Source organism: Lutra lutra, chromosome 9 (assembly GCF_902655055.1).
Source record: "Lutra lutra chromosome 9, mLutLut1.2, whole genome shotgun sequence".
Classification (NCBI taxonomy): domain Eukaryota; kingdom Metazoa; phylum Chordata; class Mammalia; order Carnivora; family Mustelidae; genus Lutra; species Lutra lutra.
The window spans coordinates 15,423,609-15,441,213 of record NC_062286.1 but is presented as its reverse complement, the minus strand read 5'-3'; the positions used below and the strand labels follow the sequence as shown (position 1 = coordinate 15,441,213).

Below are 17,605 nucleotides of genomic sequence, written 5' to 3'. Positions count from 1 at the left end.
TAGTTGATTACAACATTAAAATAAGATACAATGCTTTTATTGTTTACATGCACTATAGCATAGTTTTAGGTCACCTTATGGTGCCTTTTTTTGTGTTCTATTAAATATTCAGAATCAAACAGATTCTTTTTCCTCAGGGCACTAGAGATGCTGAAACAGATGGACCTGAGAAAGGAGATCAAAAAGGCAAGGCTTCTCCATTTGAGGAGGACCAAAACAGAGATCTTAAACAAGGAGATGATGATGATTCTAAAATAAATGGCAGAGGTTTGCCAAATGGAATGGATGCCGATTGCAAAGATTTTAAGTAAGACTTTAACTTTCTCAAGAAGAAAAGCATATCTTCAGGGATGATACTACTAGTTGATGTGATTGATTTAGACATTTTCCAATTTTGGTTTATTTCCCTTTGTATCTTGTGTTAATCTAGTAGATTTAATTTTTTTCATAAGGAGTATTAGTTGATTGTGCACCATTTAAAAAAAAATAATTCCTCAAAATAGTCTCAAACAGTGCATTTCATTCAAGGAGTAATGTTAGAAGTTGCTGTTATCTTTCTGCTAATATGATAGTCTAAATTTTAACTTTTTCCTCCCTGCTAAAATTTAGTGAATTTTAGGTTTAATCTGGTTTTTCTTGGCAAGACTCCTTTGGGGTTGCTCTTGAGCAGCTTTCTGTGGAGTTTCCTCTTCCTTCTATCCCTGTATTGCATGCCCAACACCCCCCACCCAATCTAACTCCTAATCTCAGAAATGAGGAAACAATTATTTTAGGAGCTGTGACCTTCCTTATTAGTGTATATGAATTTATGGTAATACTTAATATTCCTGAATTTAGGAGGTAGGGAACATATTAGAGACTTTAAAAAGTTAGCTTTGCGCTTAGAATTCTTTTAAGTTGTAACGTTTCAGTTGTTTCTTTATGGCAGTTAAATAAGTATTTTCTTCTAGCTTTGATCTCAGATTAGGCAGTATATACATTTACCTAGATAATAGGGAGTTATTTTCTTCATACTGAATTCCTACACTTTACACTTCATTAGTCAGATGCTTTGGGGGTTATAACTGAAAAATGAGTTGTTTCATTGAGATCCTGTGAACCGTGGAATCTCAGTTAACTGAGTATAACCATATATGTGGATGGTATGCTTTTACATTCATTGCCTTTCATTATCAAAAGCAGAGTAACAATGCTGTTTAAAACAGTGCCATTTGTGTCTGTTGTAAGTGCAAAAAAGCATCCAAAACCAGTAAACCTCTTTGATAAGAAATAAATTTTAATGTTTTTCAATTTGTTTTAGAACCTTATCCTGATTTTACTTCTCTGCAATTACCTAATCTAAGTTTTAGTCAAGGGCATATATTTAAAACTGAGTTGATTATGAGCCCTTCACAGTATGCATTTATAATTGAAGTGTTAATACACCATTAACTATAGCAAGAAATCGCACCACTTAATAGCGCAATGCCTTTTTTCTATTATATTCTCTATTTATTGCTATATCAGAGTTGTTTGTTTGAAAGGCTATGCTTCTCCATAATATGAAATTTACTACATTTATTAGCATTCCAATTTTACTCCACTAAGTTTGGGGTATGCATTTAAAGTTGTTTATGAAATATTCTAGATACAGTATTATGCTTGATAGTGTAAAAATGTTTTGGGCTAATAGCTGTGGCCATATGGTCAGGTCACTATGCTAACATATCACTAATATGTATATTAATTGATACAGCATCAGTATATAATCACTGGAGTGTAGAACTGAAAGGAAGTGAAGAACTATAGCAAGCTTTATTTTAAAATTAAAGAAGATCCTTTCAGGTTTTTTTTTCCTTCCATATATTCTGAAAGAAAAACCTTCGAATATTCACATGAAAAATTAGGTATGGTTAAAAGGGGAAAGGAATTAGAAATTTCTTCTAAATATTGCAAGGATAGTGGTTGATTTTTAAATAAAATGTAAATTCACCTAAATACCTGGAAACCAATTCTTACAATTAAGTAATTTCATTAAGTAATTACTTTGTAAAATGCTCCTTACATGTTAGGAAATTTATCTTGATGTGAAGCTCCTGAACATGGGGGAAGAATTACATAAGTGTTAACAACTGGCCCTGAAAGCCAGGTAAAATAGTTACTGTTACTTACTTAATGTACTTAATGTTTGCATATACTGTGAGCTCATGTTCTCAGAACAAACTTACTTCTTGTGAGGGAAGAGATCTTGCGTAAAATATTTCTGCAGAAGAAAAGACATTGTAAATGAGGATAGATTATGTCTAGGAATAAAGTAAAAATAAGGTTTAGACTATGAAAGATGTTGATAAAAAGGGAAAAGCCAATGCTCAATAATTTTTTTGAGAAAATTAAAAAGGCTTGTTAGTAGGGGAAATTGCTGTTTTAATATGAAGTGTATACTCTTTTCTATTGTTGGGCATACTTAATTCTTGGTAAATATGTTATAAATTTCTATCTTTCTGGTGTGCTTTTTTTTTTTGGGGGAGGGGGGTAAAGATTTTATTAACTTGGTTGACAGAGAGCAGGAACACAAGCTGGGGGAGTGGGAGAGGAGAAACAGGCTCCCCGCTGAGCATGGAGCTCAACTTGGGGCCCTATCCCAGGATCCCAGGATCATGACCTGAGCCAAAGGCAGATGTCTAACGACCGAGCCACCCAGGCGCCCCTCTTCCTGATGATTTAAACTGAAACATTTTTGTGTGATAAAGATGGTTTTTGGAGAGTTGTCATAGAGGCTTTTCACATTTCATTTTTTTGCCCTTCCTTACGAAACAATAAGCACAAGAAGATTATGTCTTTAGTCTCATTTAAGAAACTAAGGCCTGGAAGATGAAATGATGTGCTCAAAATCATATTTAAAGACAGACTGGAGTCAGCCTTCGTCTTAGTTCATGTCCTTTTGCATTGCATCTCACTTTACACTCTGAAGTCATGAAAGCCATCCTTTATGGCCAGTTTTGGTTTTTTCCTGAACCATTATTAAGCAGGATATCATGGCATAATTTTATGCTGGTGGACAAGACCGGAAGTGTGGTAGGTGGGTTTTGGTTTTGAGTCTTCCCATATTTGTCACTTGATAGTCTGCTATTCACACTTACCATTCATTTTGTCTGATTTGAGAAAAGTTTCAGGTAGTCTAAGCCTAAATTGTGATATTGGCCAATTTTCTTAAGTGTAAAATTGAGTTACATTCAAATTAGGGAGAGTGATTATTAGTAGTATGAACAAAGCAAAACCATGTCTGTTCTTAAGAGGAAGTTAAATTAGAAAAAAATGCTGAAGTGGAGTACGTTAGTGACCTGGTGTGCCTGATTTGCCCTCTGTATTTTACCACCATTTTTTTTTTCACGATTTTCTTACTTTTCCATTCCAACTGTGACTGACTGACTACTTTTACTCATAAAGCCTTTCTGTTTTCTTTATATAGTCGTACTCCTGGAAGTCGTCAAGCCTCTCCAACTGAAGTAGTTGAGCGCCTGGGCCCCAATACTAATCCCCCAGAAGGATTGGGGCCTCTTCCTAATCCTACAGCTAATAAACCACTTGTTGAAGAATTTTCAAATCCTGAAACTCAGAATCTGGATGCCATGGAACAAGTTGGTCTGGATTCCTTACAGTTTGACTATCCTGGTAATCAGGTACCCATGGACTCTTCAGGAGCTACTGTAGGCCTTTTTGACTACAATTCCCAGCAGCAGGTAAAGCGTGACCCTCCTTTAAAGAAGCTCCTCTTAACTGTGTGTTGGTGTAGCCTGAAGTGCTGTGAGGCATTGACCTGAATAACAGGAGTATTCTTAAATACTTGATGTTTTAGAAAGAAAATGTTTTTATGGTTGAGAAAGTGATTGAGATCAGTGTTAAAATACACTATTCACAGCTTTCTAAATAGAAATGAAATGCTTTGAGACTAATCTTGGTATTAAATATTTTCTCTAATAGCTCTTTCAGAGGACAAATGCGTTAACAGTTCAGCAGTTAACTGCGGCCCAGCAGCAGCAGTACGCCTTAGCTGCGGCGCAGCAGCCACATATAGGTGAGTCCAACCGCTTCGATGAGACTGCTAGAAAGTCTTGTGTTAGTGTTCATTAGAACGCTTCATTTTTCTTTTATTGAATGGTGTTACGTCATGATGTTTTAAAACATTTCATTGATATCAAAGAGTAATTAATTACATGGCAAGAATAAAGATTAACTGGGAAAGAACCGTTTCTGATTATTGTATCCTTGATGAAATGATAATCTGTATAACTTGATGAAAGCTGCAGCACATAAGTTTTTTTTTCCTCAGTGTGAAGTTGAGTTAGACACTTGGAAGTTCAAATGTAGGTCTGTTTATTATCAATCAGAATGTTTATTGGTTTTTTTTTTTTTTAAGATTTATTTATTTATTTGACAGAGACGCAGCGAGAGAGGGAACACAAGCGGGGGAATGGGAGAGGGAGAAGCAGGCTTCCCACTCAGAAGGGAGCCCAATGTGGGGCCCAGGACCTGAGCCTAAGGCAAACTCCTAACACCTGAGCCACCCAGGTGCCCCCAAAATGTTTATTTTAAAGAATTATATCCCCAAGAAAATTCCTTAAAATGTTTTCTTCATTAAGTTATTTGGGTCTTTGACCTTTAGCTTTCAATGTGAATGACTGTAATTATGCATTTGTTACTGCTGAAGCATTGGTACATGTTGTCCATGTTGGGGTTTTATGTTTGTTTTTTCACTTTTTTTTTTTTTTTTTTTTGAAATAATTATAGATTCACATGGAATTGCAAGGAGAGTACAGAGAGGTTCCCCACCAGCTTTCCCTATATGGCTACATCTTACATAATTATAGTATAGTACCAAAACCAGGAATATGACACTGGTAAATGTATATGTGTATATATAGTGTTATTTTATCACGTGTAGACTTACATAACTGTTTTTATGCCTGATTTTAGCTGATCTTAATTTATTTTCTTGTTGGAGAAGGTGTGACTATTCTCCACATAATCTATGGAAGCAGGCTGGGGGCAGGGTGGGGGGAGGTGATAGAAACTAAGTTGATTCTCTTCCCTTACCTTTGTATTGTTTTATGTCAATCCAAGAGGTCTCCTAGGTCCCTATTTTATTTTTGGTTTTAATCAAAGGTGACCATATATTTCTGGATGGTTTCTTTCTTTCTTTTTTTTTTTTTCTTTCTTTTTAAGATTTTATTTATTTATTTGACAGATAGAGATCACAAGTAGGCAGAGAGGAGAAGTGGGTTCCCTGCTGAGCAGAGAACCCAATGCAGGGCTCGATCCCAGGACCCTGGGATCATGACCAGAGCTGAAGGCAGAGGCTTTAACCCACTGAGCCACCCAGGCACCCCTTCTGGATGGTTTCTAATAGCAGCATACATTCTTTGCCCCCAGATTCCCTTCTTTCTTTCTTTCTTTTTTTTTTTTTTTAATGTCCCTTTTCGGTTTTTTTTTTTTTTTTTAAAGATTTTATTTATTTATTTGACAGAGAGAGATCACAAGTAGGCAGAGAGGCAGGCAGAGAGGGAGAAGCAGGCTCCCCACTGAGCAGAGAGCCCGATGCGGGGCTCGATCCCAGGACCCTGAGATCATGACCTGAGCTGAAGGCAGAGGCTTAACCTACCGAGCCACCCAGGCGCCCTGCTTCCTTTATTTCTATACTTAGTCCGCCTCATTAGAAATGTAGTGATTCAGGGGGCACCTGGGTGGTTCAGTCGCTTAAGCATCTGACTCTTAATTTCGGCTCAGGTCATGCTCTCAAGGTCATGAGATTGAGCCCCTTAGAGGGCTCAGCACTGAGTCGGCTTAGGGTTCTCTCACTGTGGGTGCTCTCTCTTTGAAATAAATAAATAAAATTTAAGAAAAAATAGTAGTGGGGCACCTGGTGGCTCAGTGGGTTAAAGCCTCTACCTTCGGCTCAGGTCATGGTCTCGGGGTCCTGGGATCCAGCCCTGCATTGTGGGGCGCTCTGCTCAGCAGGGAGTCTGCTTCCACCTCTTCTCTCTGCCTCTCTGTCTACTTGTGATCTCTCTCTCTGTCAAATAAATTTAAAAAATCTTAAAAAAAAAAAAAAAAAAAGAGTAGTGATTCCTGTCTTCTATACAGACTGGTATAACCCTTTTTTATTTCTTGAGCTTTATGGTATGTTTTAATATGTGACAGGCTAGTATACCCATTGCTCTGCCTTTTTGAAGTTTTAAATTTTTTCTTAATTGCCTTTTTATATGCATTTTAGTAATTTGCTTATTTATTTACTTCTAGAAGATTGGGTTTAAATTTTAAATTAACTTCTGGAAAATCTACATCTTTATTACATTAAGTATTCTAACCAGGACATGCTGTATCTTTACTTTTGTTAAGTCTGCTTTTGTGTTGTTTATCAGTACTTTAAAGTTTTTATCACCTGAGTTTGCATATTTCTTGATAAGTATGATTTTAGGTATTTTGTCTTTTGCTGACCTTGTAAATGGCCTTCTGTCTTTTGTTAAATCTTTAAATTGGTATCTATGGATATGCTCTTGGTTATAGCAGATATCAAATTTTGTAAGTATTTTCTAATTGAATCATTCTTGTGTTCATGGAATAAAAAATGCATATAATCTCTTAATGAGCTCTTTCAGTTTGCTCATGTTTTATTTAGGATGTTTGCATCAGTAATGTGTACATGAAATTAATCCTTAAGTTTGTGTATTTTGTATTTTTCTCAGATTTTGGAATATGATCACTGCATGAAAAGAATTTAAAACTATTTCCCCTTTGAATACCTTAGAGTATTTCGAGTAACATTGGACTCACCTTGACTTTTAAGTCTTGGCAGAACTTTGTGAAGCCATCTGGGAAACCATGCACATATATTTGAAAACCTGAATAAAAATGGAACTATTTCTAAGCATAATTTACCAAAATTGACTCCACCTTTTAATCTTTGTTCCATAGTTAAATATATCCATTGTTGACCAGTCTTAGTATCCAAGTTTGCCTAGTCATCTCTTGGCTGGCTGAAAGCCCGTTTTAGAACAGCATTGTAAAATAGAAATTTAATTTTTATTTTTTTAAGATTTTTTTAAAAATTTTGTTTATTTTTTTGACAGATCACAAGTAGGCAGAGAGGCAGACAGAGAGTGAGAAGGGAGGAAGCAGGCTCCCTGCTGAGCAGAGAGCCCGATGCAGGGCTCGATCCCAGGACCCTGGGACCATGACCCAAGCTGAAGGCAGAGGCTTTAACCCACTGAGCCACCCAGGCGCCCTAGAAATGTAATTTTTAAATGTAAATTTTAAATTCTTTTGTAGCCACATTTTTAAAAACTAAAAGGAAATAGGTGAAATTAATTTGAATAGACTTTAACCCATTATATCAAAAAATGTCATTTTAAATGTAACCAGTATAAAACTTACTATTGAAAAATTTAAATTCTTCATATGAGGCTTTCCAAATTAAGTATGGATTTTTCCACTTTAAGCCGATCTTAATAGACTAATCACATTTCAGATACTCTGTAGCTATATGTGGTTGTAACGTAACAGACAGTGTGGCTCTAGAAGATTCTTCTAGATTGGGGATTGACAAACTTTTTTATAAAGGCACAGGTAGTAAATATTATAATTTTTGCAAGCTGTATGGTTTCAGTCACAACTACTCAACTCTGGTGTTAAAGCACAAAAACAACCTTAAATGACATAGGAATGTGTATAGCCATATTGCTATAAAATTCTACCGTGGACACTGTAATTTGAATTTTATATAATTTTCATGTGTTGCAAACTATTACTATTTTCAACCACTAAAAATGTTAAAACTGTTCTTAGTTTATATAAAAATTGGTAGCAACCTGGACTTCGCTCCTGGACTGGGCCAGAAAGAGATAAAATAGATATAGTGTATTTTTATTTTTTATAAATAGCTATCTACACTGAAAAGGGAGAGAAAGAGAAAAGAAAAGGGATTGTTGAGGTGGTTTGGAAATTTTGTAGTATAGGAAATTGAGAGGTAATCCATGGGAGTAAAATAGAAATAAAGTGTATAGCCTGCAGTGGGCTGTAGGGGGCAAATAGAGGGCCTACACACACCAGGATTGGAGTTTGAGTCATGCTAACCATGGGTATAATAAGAGCACCCAGGTCACAGTATAAATAAGACTTGGTTTGGAGACTTAACTTCATGATGTGTGGTTGGCCATCTTTATACCCCCTGATGCACAGGTGATTATAAGAGAATCTCTCCAATAGTATTGCAAACAAAATTCACAGTGCAGACAAGAAAGATGAGCCAGAAAGCAGCCAGTTGTGTAGCAAACAGTAGAATTTACACCCAAAATGTAGAAATAAGGGAACCTTAAAGTTTCGGGAAGAACTTTAAAAGTTGATTCATAATCTTAGGAGATAAAGGACTTAAAGCCATCAAAGATCAGCAGTCTTGAAACAACAAAATGGTGTGAAAATCAGCCATTTCAGAGTCTTATAAGTAAAAAGACCTAGGTGGGCTTCATTATTGAGTAGCTGTCACCTAGGATGAAATGTACTGGAGAATAAAAACTTAAGAAATCTCCAAGAACACTAAACCCAAAATGATCAAAATAATCAGTACTTGGCAGAGACAGAGAAACTAGAAGCTAAGGATTGGGAGTCAGTAGTAACTAAAGACGTGCAAGGCATAACTGACTATACCTTTTCCTGAAGTCTCAAATAAACGTGGACAAAGACCTTTGAAGAAAACTCAAAACTATAAAGATGTCACTTCATCTAAATTAATTTGTAGATTTAATGTATTCTTGGTTGGAATCCCAGTAGGATTTTTTTGGAACTTTAAAATTTGTTTTTTATGTTTGTCTTAGAAAAGTAAAACAAGAAAATTAATGGAAAACTAAAGTGGAAAGGGGGACCTACTCAACCATATGTCAGAAGTTACTGTTTTAAGTGATTGAAACAGTGTGGTACTGACGTAGGTATATACAAGTAGATAACAGACAAGAACACACAGTATACACATGTGCAAGTGTGTGTTTAGTGTGCAAGGGTAGATTTTAATTTTAATTGACATCTCAGATTAATAAAAGAATGTATTTGGAAAATAGCTTGGAGATAATTGGGTCCTCTTCCTGATAGATATAAAGTTTAAATGAGAGGCGAGCTTCGGTGGCTTAGCCGGGTAAGCATCTGCCTTTGGCTCAGATCGTGATCTTGGGGTTTTGGGATTGAGCCCCACATTGGGCTTCCTGTTCAGTTGGGAGTCTTCTTGTTCTTCTCCTTCTGCCCCTCCCTACCCTACTCTCTCTCAAATAAATGAATAAAATCTTTATTAAAAAAAGTTTTTTGTTTTAATCTCTAGTTCTTTGTCTGTTAGAACTTTACCTTAAAATTTTTTAAACGTTCTATTTATTTATTAGAAAGAGCCAAAGAGATCACAGCGGGAGAGGGAGAAGCAAACCTGCCTCTGAGCCCAGAGTCCAGTGCAGAGCTCAATCCCAGAACCCCAGGATCATGCCCTGAGCCGAAGCCAGACACTCAACTGACCGAGCCACCCAGGCACCCCTAAAACAAAAAAAACAAAAAATTTTTTTTAAAGATTATCATTTATTTATTTGACAGCAAGCCAGAGAGCACAAGCGGGTGGGGAACAGCAGAAGGAGCCGGAGAAACAGGCTCTCCTCTGAGCAGGGAGCCCAATGTGGGGCCCCAGCCCAGGACCCCAGGATCATAAACTGAGCAGAATGCAAATGTTTAACCATCTGAGCCACCCAGGTGGCCTAGATTATCTGTTGACATAGAAAGGGATCTGTGGTTAATTGGCAAATGAAAACATATTAAAGTATCATTATAGTCTACAGTATAAAATGTGTCTGTGTATATGCATTTAAAAATGTAGGATGTATATTTTGTGTGCATGTATAAACACAGATACAAACACATTTGTGTATATATATGTGCAAACATAAGTATATATTTATGTAATACACAAACATATTTGATGTCTAGTATGTTGTAAATATTTCTTAAATGAATCGTGAGCTTAAAACAAGAAACTTCTTTCAGCGGAAGGTTCAATATGTATCCATTAGGTAGAACTAATTCCTTGTTTTTCAGCTATCTGAAATTTCACATCTAGCATAAATGTAGAGAAAGCTATGTTAAAATTATTTCTAAAATTGAAAGATTTAGAAGACTATAAACCAGTGATCAGTAAAGACTACACGAGGACTTTGGCTTCACATTTTGTATGCTCCAGTAGTGCCTGGGTGGCTCAGTGGGTTAAGGCCTCTGCTTTGGGCTCGGGTCACAATCCCAGGGTCCTGGGATCGTGCCCCGCATCGGGCTCCCTGCTCAGCGGGGAGCCTGCTTTCCTTCCTCTCTCTCTGCCTGCCTCTCTGCCTGCTTGTTATCTCTCTCTGTCAAATAAATTTAAAAAATAAATAAATAAATCACAAAATATGAAATATAAAAAATTACATCTTGGCTTTGGGATTTTGTAGTGGTATGAGATGACATGAATATCATTGCATCCATTGTTTTCTACTGTGGTAAAGATAATTTATGGTAGAAGAACCAGAAGGAGATCTTGAAACCTTTGCCCTCAGGTGTATTTAAGGATCTAATTCCGAGGAAATGATTTTTTAAATAATGCAGGGATTTTTATTGGACCCTTTGATTGTTCCTCTATTAAAAGCAGATTTTTCAGATGGCTGTTTTGTGGCTGTGCATGAAATCAGTGCTATGGGCTATGGCCACTATTTTTAGAAATGAAATAGATTTACAGAAATTAATGAAAAGGAAAATTGAGTAGAAAAATAGAAAATAGGTTATGGTAGAACTTTATAAGGATAATGTTTCTGAGATTTTTGTGGCATGTATATGTATATATGGCCACTAAGTCGATGTGAAATATATTTCATACTGTGGGTCACAGTCAAAACATTTAAAAACTGCTATAATGTAGAATGAAGTTTCTGAATCTTGATTTTAAGGTATAGATTTTAAGATAAGTGCTTCTTTTGAATACTTTTCTTAAAGTTACTTATGTCCACATGTTTTTATATTCCTATGCCCCCTTCTTAATCATACTTACTTATTTATTAAAGATTTTATTTATTTATTTGACAGAGAAATCTGAAGCAGGCAGAGGGGGAGGGGGTAGCAGGCTCCCTGCTCTGCAGAGAGCCTGATGTGGGGGCTCTGAGGGCTCGATCCCAGGACCCTGATCTGAGCGGAAGGCAGAGGCTTAACCCCCTGAGCCACCCAGGTACCCGTATTTATTTATTTTTAAAGATTTTCTTTTTGGGACACCTGGGTGGCTCAGTTGGTTAAGTGTCTGCCTTCGGCTCAGGTAGTGATCCCAGGGTCCTGGCATTGAGTCCTGTTATCTGGCTCTTTGCTCAGCAGGGAGCCTGCTTCTCCCTCTGCCTGCCACTCCCCCTGCTTGTGCTTGCTGTCACTCTCCCTCTGACAAATAAATAAATAAAATCTTGAAAAAAGTAAAAATAGTTTTTCTTGTTAAGTAATGTCCTCACCCAATGTGGGGCTCAAACTCAATAACCCCAAGATCAGGAGTCATATGCTTTACCAGCTGAGTCAGTCAGGTACCCCATTAATCATATTTTAAAATTGAACCTTTTTGATTTCTTTTAACTTTAAACATGCCCCTTTTATTATCTCCTCACCTTCAACTCGTCTCCATTATTTTCCAAAAGACACACCTCTGGCAGTTAGTACCTTATGGTAAATATTACACACAGTGATTCCTCGATACCAGCAGTTCTCTTGTCTAATAAGTACTGCAGATGAACATTTTAAAATTTTTCCTAGCCTTTACGAAGTTTACATTGGCATACATTAGATGCAGAAGTTGCCTTAAAGTCACTGTACTGCTGAAAGCCCTTCATTTTTCTTCTGTTGCTTTTGGGGTAAAGTCCAAACTACTTACCATAACCCAGGAAGATCTTCATGGGTCTTCCTTCTGATTATAACGTGTTTTGTCTTCTCTTGCCCTAGAGCCGCGCTTCATCCTACCTACTGCTTCTGAAGCTTAAGTACCCCTTCTCTCTGTGCCCCTAGCACTTACTGTACTTCTATACTAATTGCCAGTTTGCTTGCTTCTTTTTCTCATTGGATGGATTGATTTCTGAGAGCAGATCTTATCTGTCTTCACTGTTGAATCCCTAGCATATTGTACAGCTTAATAAAGATTTAATGAAAAACTACTGTTGAACAATAGTAGTTCTAGCTCTCAACATTCATTGTGTGCCTGTTGTGCTAGTTCTGTGTAGTCATTTCATATTCAGTATCATTTAAATTGTCACAAAAAATCCTCTTAAGATGCGGTGATACAGCTGTTTCATAAATGAGGAATCTGAGTCAGGTTGTGTTAGTTACATGCCCAAGCTCATTCAGTTAATCAGAATTTGAACCATTACATACTCTCTCCTCCCCCACTCCAGATGAAGTATAGAAATGATTTTACCTAATGAAGAAAATCATGCTTTTCATTTTCACTCATTATTTCTCCCTTTTTATACACAGCTGGTGTATTCTCAGCAGGCCTTGCTCCAGCTGCATTTGTGCCAAATCCATATATTATCAGTGCTGCTCCTCCGGGGACTGACCCATACACTGCGGCGGGATTGGCTGCCGCAGCAACATTAGCAGGTACCTCACTGTTCAGCCTTGTTGCTTATTATGGATTTAGTTTTAATTCTGGTATAAGCTTTATTTTGTCTATTTGGTCAATTTGAAGTACCTAGGAAATGAAACATTTATCTGAAATGAGCTGAAGTTTCCAGAGAGTTAGTTTGCTATTTTTCCTATTGTAGTACTAGGAAAAAGCCTAAGCCTGGTAACTCTTTCCTTATACATAGTTGATTCACATTTTAATTTTGTAGTTTTAGAGATCTTACATTGTTAACCACAGATCTTCCCTTTGTGACCAATGCTATTAACCGCAGAGACATTGCAAAGTAAAGTCACTTCTCATAAAATAAACGGGATAGGTGCTATAAAGACCATGTCAGGGAGAGTATGAGGTAAAGGAGCTTCAGCAATCTTGAGAGAATGCGTATTTAGAAAGTAGTTAGTTTATTTAGCTATATTAAAATGTGCAAGCCGACTGAGGGGCAAAATGGAGAATTGGAGTTGGAAAGAACTAACTGCCAAAACCAAAACTACCACTAAAAATCTAAAATGAAAGCCAAAACTATTCAGTGTTAACATGTTAGTGGTATAGCAATAAAGCTGGGAGGCAAATATTTTTAAACCCAAAACTGTATTTATTGCAAGAGTTATGTGCTGGTCAGGTACCATCCTGTTGAGCAAAGCAATTTGTTGATATTCTGTAAGATTATGAGGAGGTTATTTTAGACTAAGTTGGGTATAGAGACAAATTAATGAGTCTTAGGTACAGGTTATTATGTTGGTCACAGAGGTAGAAACAAGGTAGTATCAGCTACAGAGATGTATGTTCACTGGAGTAAGCCTGCCAGTTCAGTTTCGTAACTCTAGACTACCGTGTGTTGTTTTTTTTCTTACTTTGTTCACTGATACGAATTGTCACTGATGAGTAAGACCGTTTTAAACACCACTGCTGGTAGTTACTATCATGACCAAAGAACAGTTACTCTTTTCTTGAGACTTTGGTACTCTTTATTTATACTCAAGACTTAAAATATTAAGAAGTCAGAAAATAAACATTAATTTCAAATTTTTGTTTGATAGCTTGCTTAGCAGACTGAAACTCATCTGTCATACTCAGTAGTTTTTAGTATAGATCTGCATGTGGTTCCATAAAGAAGGGATGAACTGTCTTGGTGCTGGTTAACTGGATGTTAGTATGTAAAGTTCTGGTTTATCATACAGTCTATGGAATCGAAAGAAACTCCTTTAAAAAATTGTTAAGTTTTGAGAGTAAGCATTCTAGGCATTCTGGGCTTAGGCAAAAGACCAGTGCTACCCAGTAGAAATATAATGTGAGCCAAATAATGTAATTTAAGCTTTTCTAGTAGCTACATTATAAAATAAGTTAAAAAAACATAGAATTAATTTCAATATTTGATTTAGCTAAAATATCTAAAATATTTTAATATAATTTTAAGTTACTAATAGATCTTTTACATATACACACACAAAACCACTCTGGGCGGAGTCCTCAAAATCTTGCATATGTATCATACTTCCAGCACATCTCAGTTTGGGCTATCTAATTTTTTAATTCTTATGTAGCCACAAATGGCCTCTGGCTTCTGTTTCAGACAGAGAGGTTCTATGTAGGTGTCTTGACTTTTGTTTTGATAATGTTTTCTTCCTTCATAAATCCTGTTAATAGTTCTCATTATAGATTTGTTTAAACTATCTTCAGAAATATATTTTATCTAAATTTTTTTAATGCTTTTTACTTTAGTTGATTCAGTCAATTGTACTGGGGTTTATTTTCGTCCAAAACAAAGTAAAACCAAGAGTTTAACTTTACAAAGTGTTAAATAGCTATACTAAAATCCTATCTGTGGGATTTTAGGCCCTCTTTATTATATCAGTCAGTAATCATGACATCTTACTCATCAGCTTACTAATGGTGGGCCATGTTGTGTACATGTTCTTTCCTCTCCTAGAAGCAAATATTACCTTAAATAAAGTAGAATAGAAAAATAACAATTGATTCTATTTTTCCTACTTTGCTTTCACATGTCTGTGTGTCTGCTTTGTATTACCTAGTTCTTTCTTGTCTTTTTTTTTTTTTTTAAGTTTTTTTTATTCATTTGACAGAGAGATCACAAGTAGGCAGAGAGGCAGGCAGAGAGAGAGAGAGAGAGGAGGAAGCGAGCTCTCTGCTGAGCAGAGAGCCCGATTTGGGGCTCGATCCCAGGACCCTGAGATCATGACCCGAGCCGAAGGCAGAGGCTTAACCCACTGAGCCACCCAGGCGCCCCAGTTCTTTCTTGTCTTGACTCACTAGTCCATTTTCCTAATCATATAAACACTGAAGTTTCATTTGTTTTCATGTGATTTTCAGTTGTTTTGGGGGAATTGTGACTAATTCTGTTTCAAATGTGAAAAATATGTTTAATAAAAACTTAATTTAAAAAAGAATATTTTTAAATTGAAGATTTACAATTCAAGTAACAGTTGTAGCGAGCTTGGTACCAGAATGTTTCCTATTTTTATGTTATAGGTTGCAGATAAAAAGGTAAAAGTGTTTTTATTGTTGTAATTCTTTTCAGTAGTCAGAAAATGACCTTTTTAATAAAGAGAATTTGAATTGAACATAGTAAACCCACAATTTTAAGAAATCTAATGTTCCCTAAAAATACTATGTGTTTTCTGGTATCAAACCCATCAGCCGGCATTCAGTAAATGTTGCATAGATTGTTAAGTGTCCTGTCAATTCACTGGCCCTCTTGACTTTAGCTTTATCATCTCCATTAAGGCCATTGCTGTCACTCCTGAATACTTTGTCTTTTAATAGTCCTATCTGAATGAGACTGTCCCCCTAATAGAATCAGAAAAAGAATAGAAAGTATGTAGCAGGTGTTAAGTGGGTAGAGGATTATAAGGACATTTGCTCTAAGTCTTAATATACTGTTCCTTTTTATGATCTAATGGTAACTGACCTCATTTATCTATAAAATGTAAGTAACTTTTTTTTTGGGGGGGTGGGGTGGGTTGTGGGGTTTAGGTCCAGCAGTGGTTCCACCTCAGTATTATGGTGTTCCGTGGGGGGTGTATCCAGCCAATTTATTTCAGCAACAAGCTGCAGCTGCGGCAAACAACACAGCAAATCAGCAGGCAGCATCACAAGCTCAGCCTGGACAGCAACAGGTACAGGCCTGCCTTCATTAACGTTAGTACTGCAGAGTCTTTGAAATTCCAGGAGTTCTTTGTTTTCAAGATCTATGTCTTTTCATCTTCTTCAGTATGTAATACAGTACCTAGTATCTAGTTGGTATACAGGTGTATTGACTACATTTTTTTCTAATTATATGAATTTAAAGATGTGACTGTATTCTATTTCGATGTTTCTGTTATGAAACTGTCTTGAAATTTCTAGCAATTTTTAATTTTCTTTTCATCCCCTCTCCAGGTGTGCTAATTTCTCTATCCAAGTAATTATCACTTCATTTTCTTCTTGGTATTTAAATTACTATTTTGAATATTACTATATATCTGATCAGGAAAGGATTCCTGCATACTTTATATTTTTAAACAAGAGGAAAATATTTTCACTAAACATTAGATTTAACTTCTTAAAATAGAAAATGTTTATTACACAGGTGTCTCCAACCCCCCACCCACCCTCGCTTTCCTGGAACTATTTTAATAAATGTAGAAACACTATTGATTTCAGAATTCTGGTTGTCAGATTCTTCATAATTACACCGAAGAAGCAACTTAATGCCAAGTACAGCGTTTACTTGACAGCTAAATTTTGTCTAAATTTCCTTTATATATTTGAATACTATATTGATGTTGTATTGAAGCTGTCCTTTGGCTCAGTTCTTGTAGATTATACTACAGCGTGATTTAATAAATTCTTTGGGCAAACATGAAAATATACTACCTGAACAATACACAAACCTATGTGTGAGGCTTACACAGGTGGTGTTAACAATGAATCCCCCTTGTCCTGAATTGTTTATCTATCTTTGTGAAATTAATATGATCTAAGATTTTGCCATTCCTCCCTCCAAATAAATTTCTTATTTTAATACTACATTGTTAAGTTAAAGAGCACAAATACTAGAAATAATTTTTCCCACAGGCCTTCTAAAATCTCCATATTACTTAATAGGTTGTTCTAGTTGTCAAGAGCCAGTGATTGTGTTTTTGAATTTAAGTATTTTATATTTTTTCATGCTATATCAGCATTTCATTGCACATAATAAATATGTTCAAAGACTATCCAAAGACCATTTATCATATGTACAGAGTTGCCTGGGATAAATTTATCTGTTATTTGATAATTTCATTTTTAAGGAAATCATTTGTCCTTTGTAGGTTCTCCGAGCTGGAGCAGGTCAGCGCCCTCTTACTCCCAATCAGGGCCAACAAGGGCAGCAGGCAGAATCACTCGCAGCAGCAAATCCAACTTTGGCCTTTGGTCAGGGTCTTGCTACCGGCATGCCAGGTATATAGTTAGTTAATTGTCGAAGTTGGCATAGGTTTGAAATGTTAAATGTAGACACTCACATTGAAGAGTGAAAACATCAAGAAATGTCTTTAGAGTCTTGCTTACCTTATAGTTAGTATTTTAGAGCTCAGATGCCAGTAGTTGAAATCAGTACTATTGTGAGACTTAGCAGGGATGGCATACGTGTACTAGGGTTCTTAATGTGTCCATTTTTTTCTTCTGTTTATGGCCTAAGCTATAACATTCTCCCAACTCACCACAGACCAGAATTCTTGAAGTAGTCCTTCAAGAAATAAAATCAGTTTAGAGTTGGCATGTCAGATAAATCTTGTTTCTGTTTGCCATTGCAGCCAAAGAAAGTCATTTTGTTAATACTGAGAAGTTTGCAGCTAAAATTTTCCACTTTGAACATTGTTCCATTGTGTTCAGCTCATTTTATAGTATTTTAAACTATTGATTTTTTTTTTTAAGATTTTATTTATTCAT

The 17,605-nt window shown here is 36.1% G+C and overlaps 1 protein-coding gene across 7 annotated transcripts in view; it reads left to right on the top strand.

The window, feature by feature from the left end:
- The window catches only part of PUM2 (pumilio RNA binding family member 2), a 102,093-nt gene that overhangs the window by 35,716 nt on the left and 48,772 nt on the right, over positions 1-17,605 (top strand). For all 7 annotated transcript variants that reach the window (XM_047743646.1, XM_047743648.1, XM_047743645.1 and 4 more), the window contains 6 exons: positions 138-307; positions 3,449-3,719; positions 3,961-4,054; positions 12,526-12,651; positions 15,668-15,810; positions 16,987-17,116. In XM_047743646.1, coding sequence (XP_047599602.1) covers positions 138-307; positions 3,449-3,719; positions 3,961-4,054; positions 12,526-12,651; positions 15,668-15,810; positions 16,987-17,116 — 934 coding nt within the window. The remainder of the gene's footprint in view (positions 1-137; positions 308-3,448; positions 3,720-3,960; positions 4,055-12,525; positions 12,652-15,667; positions 15,811-16,986; positions 17,117-17,605) is intronic.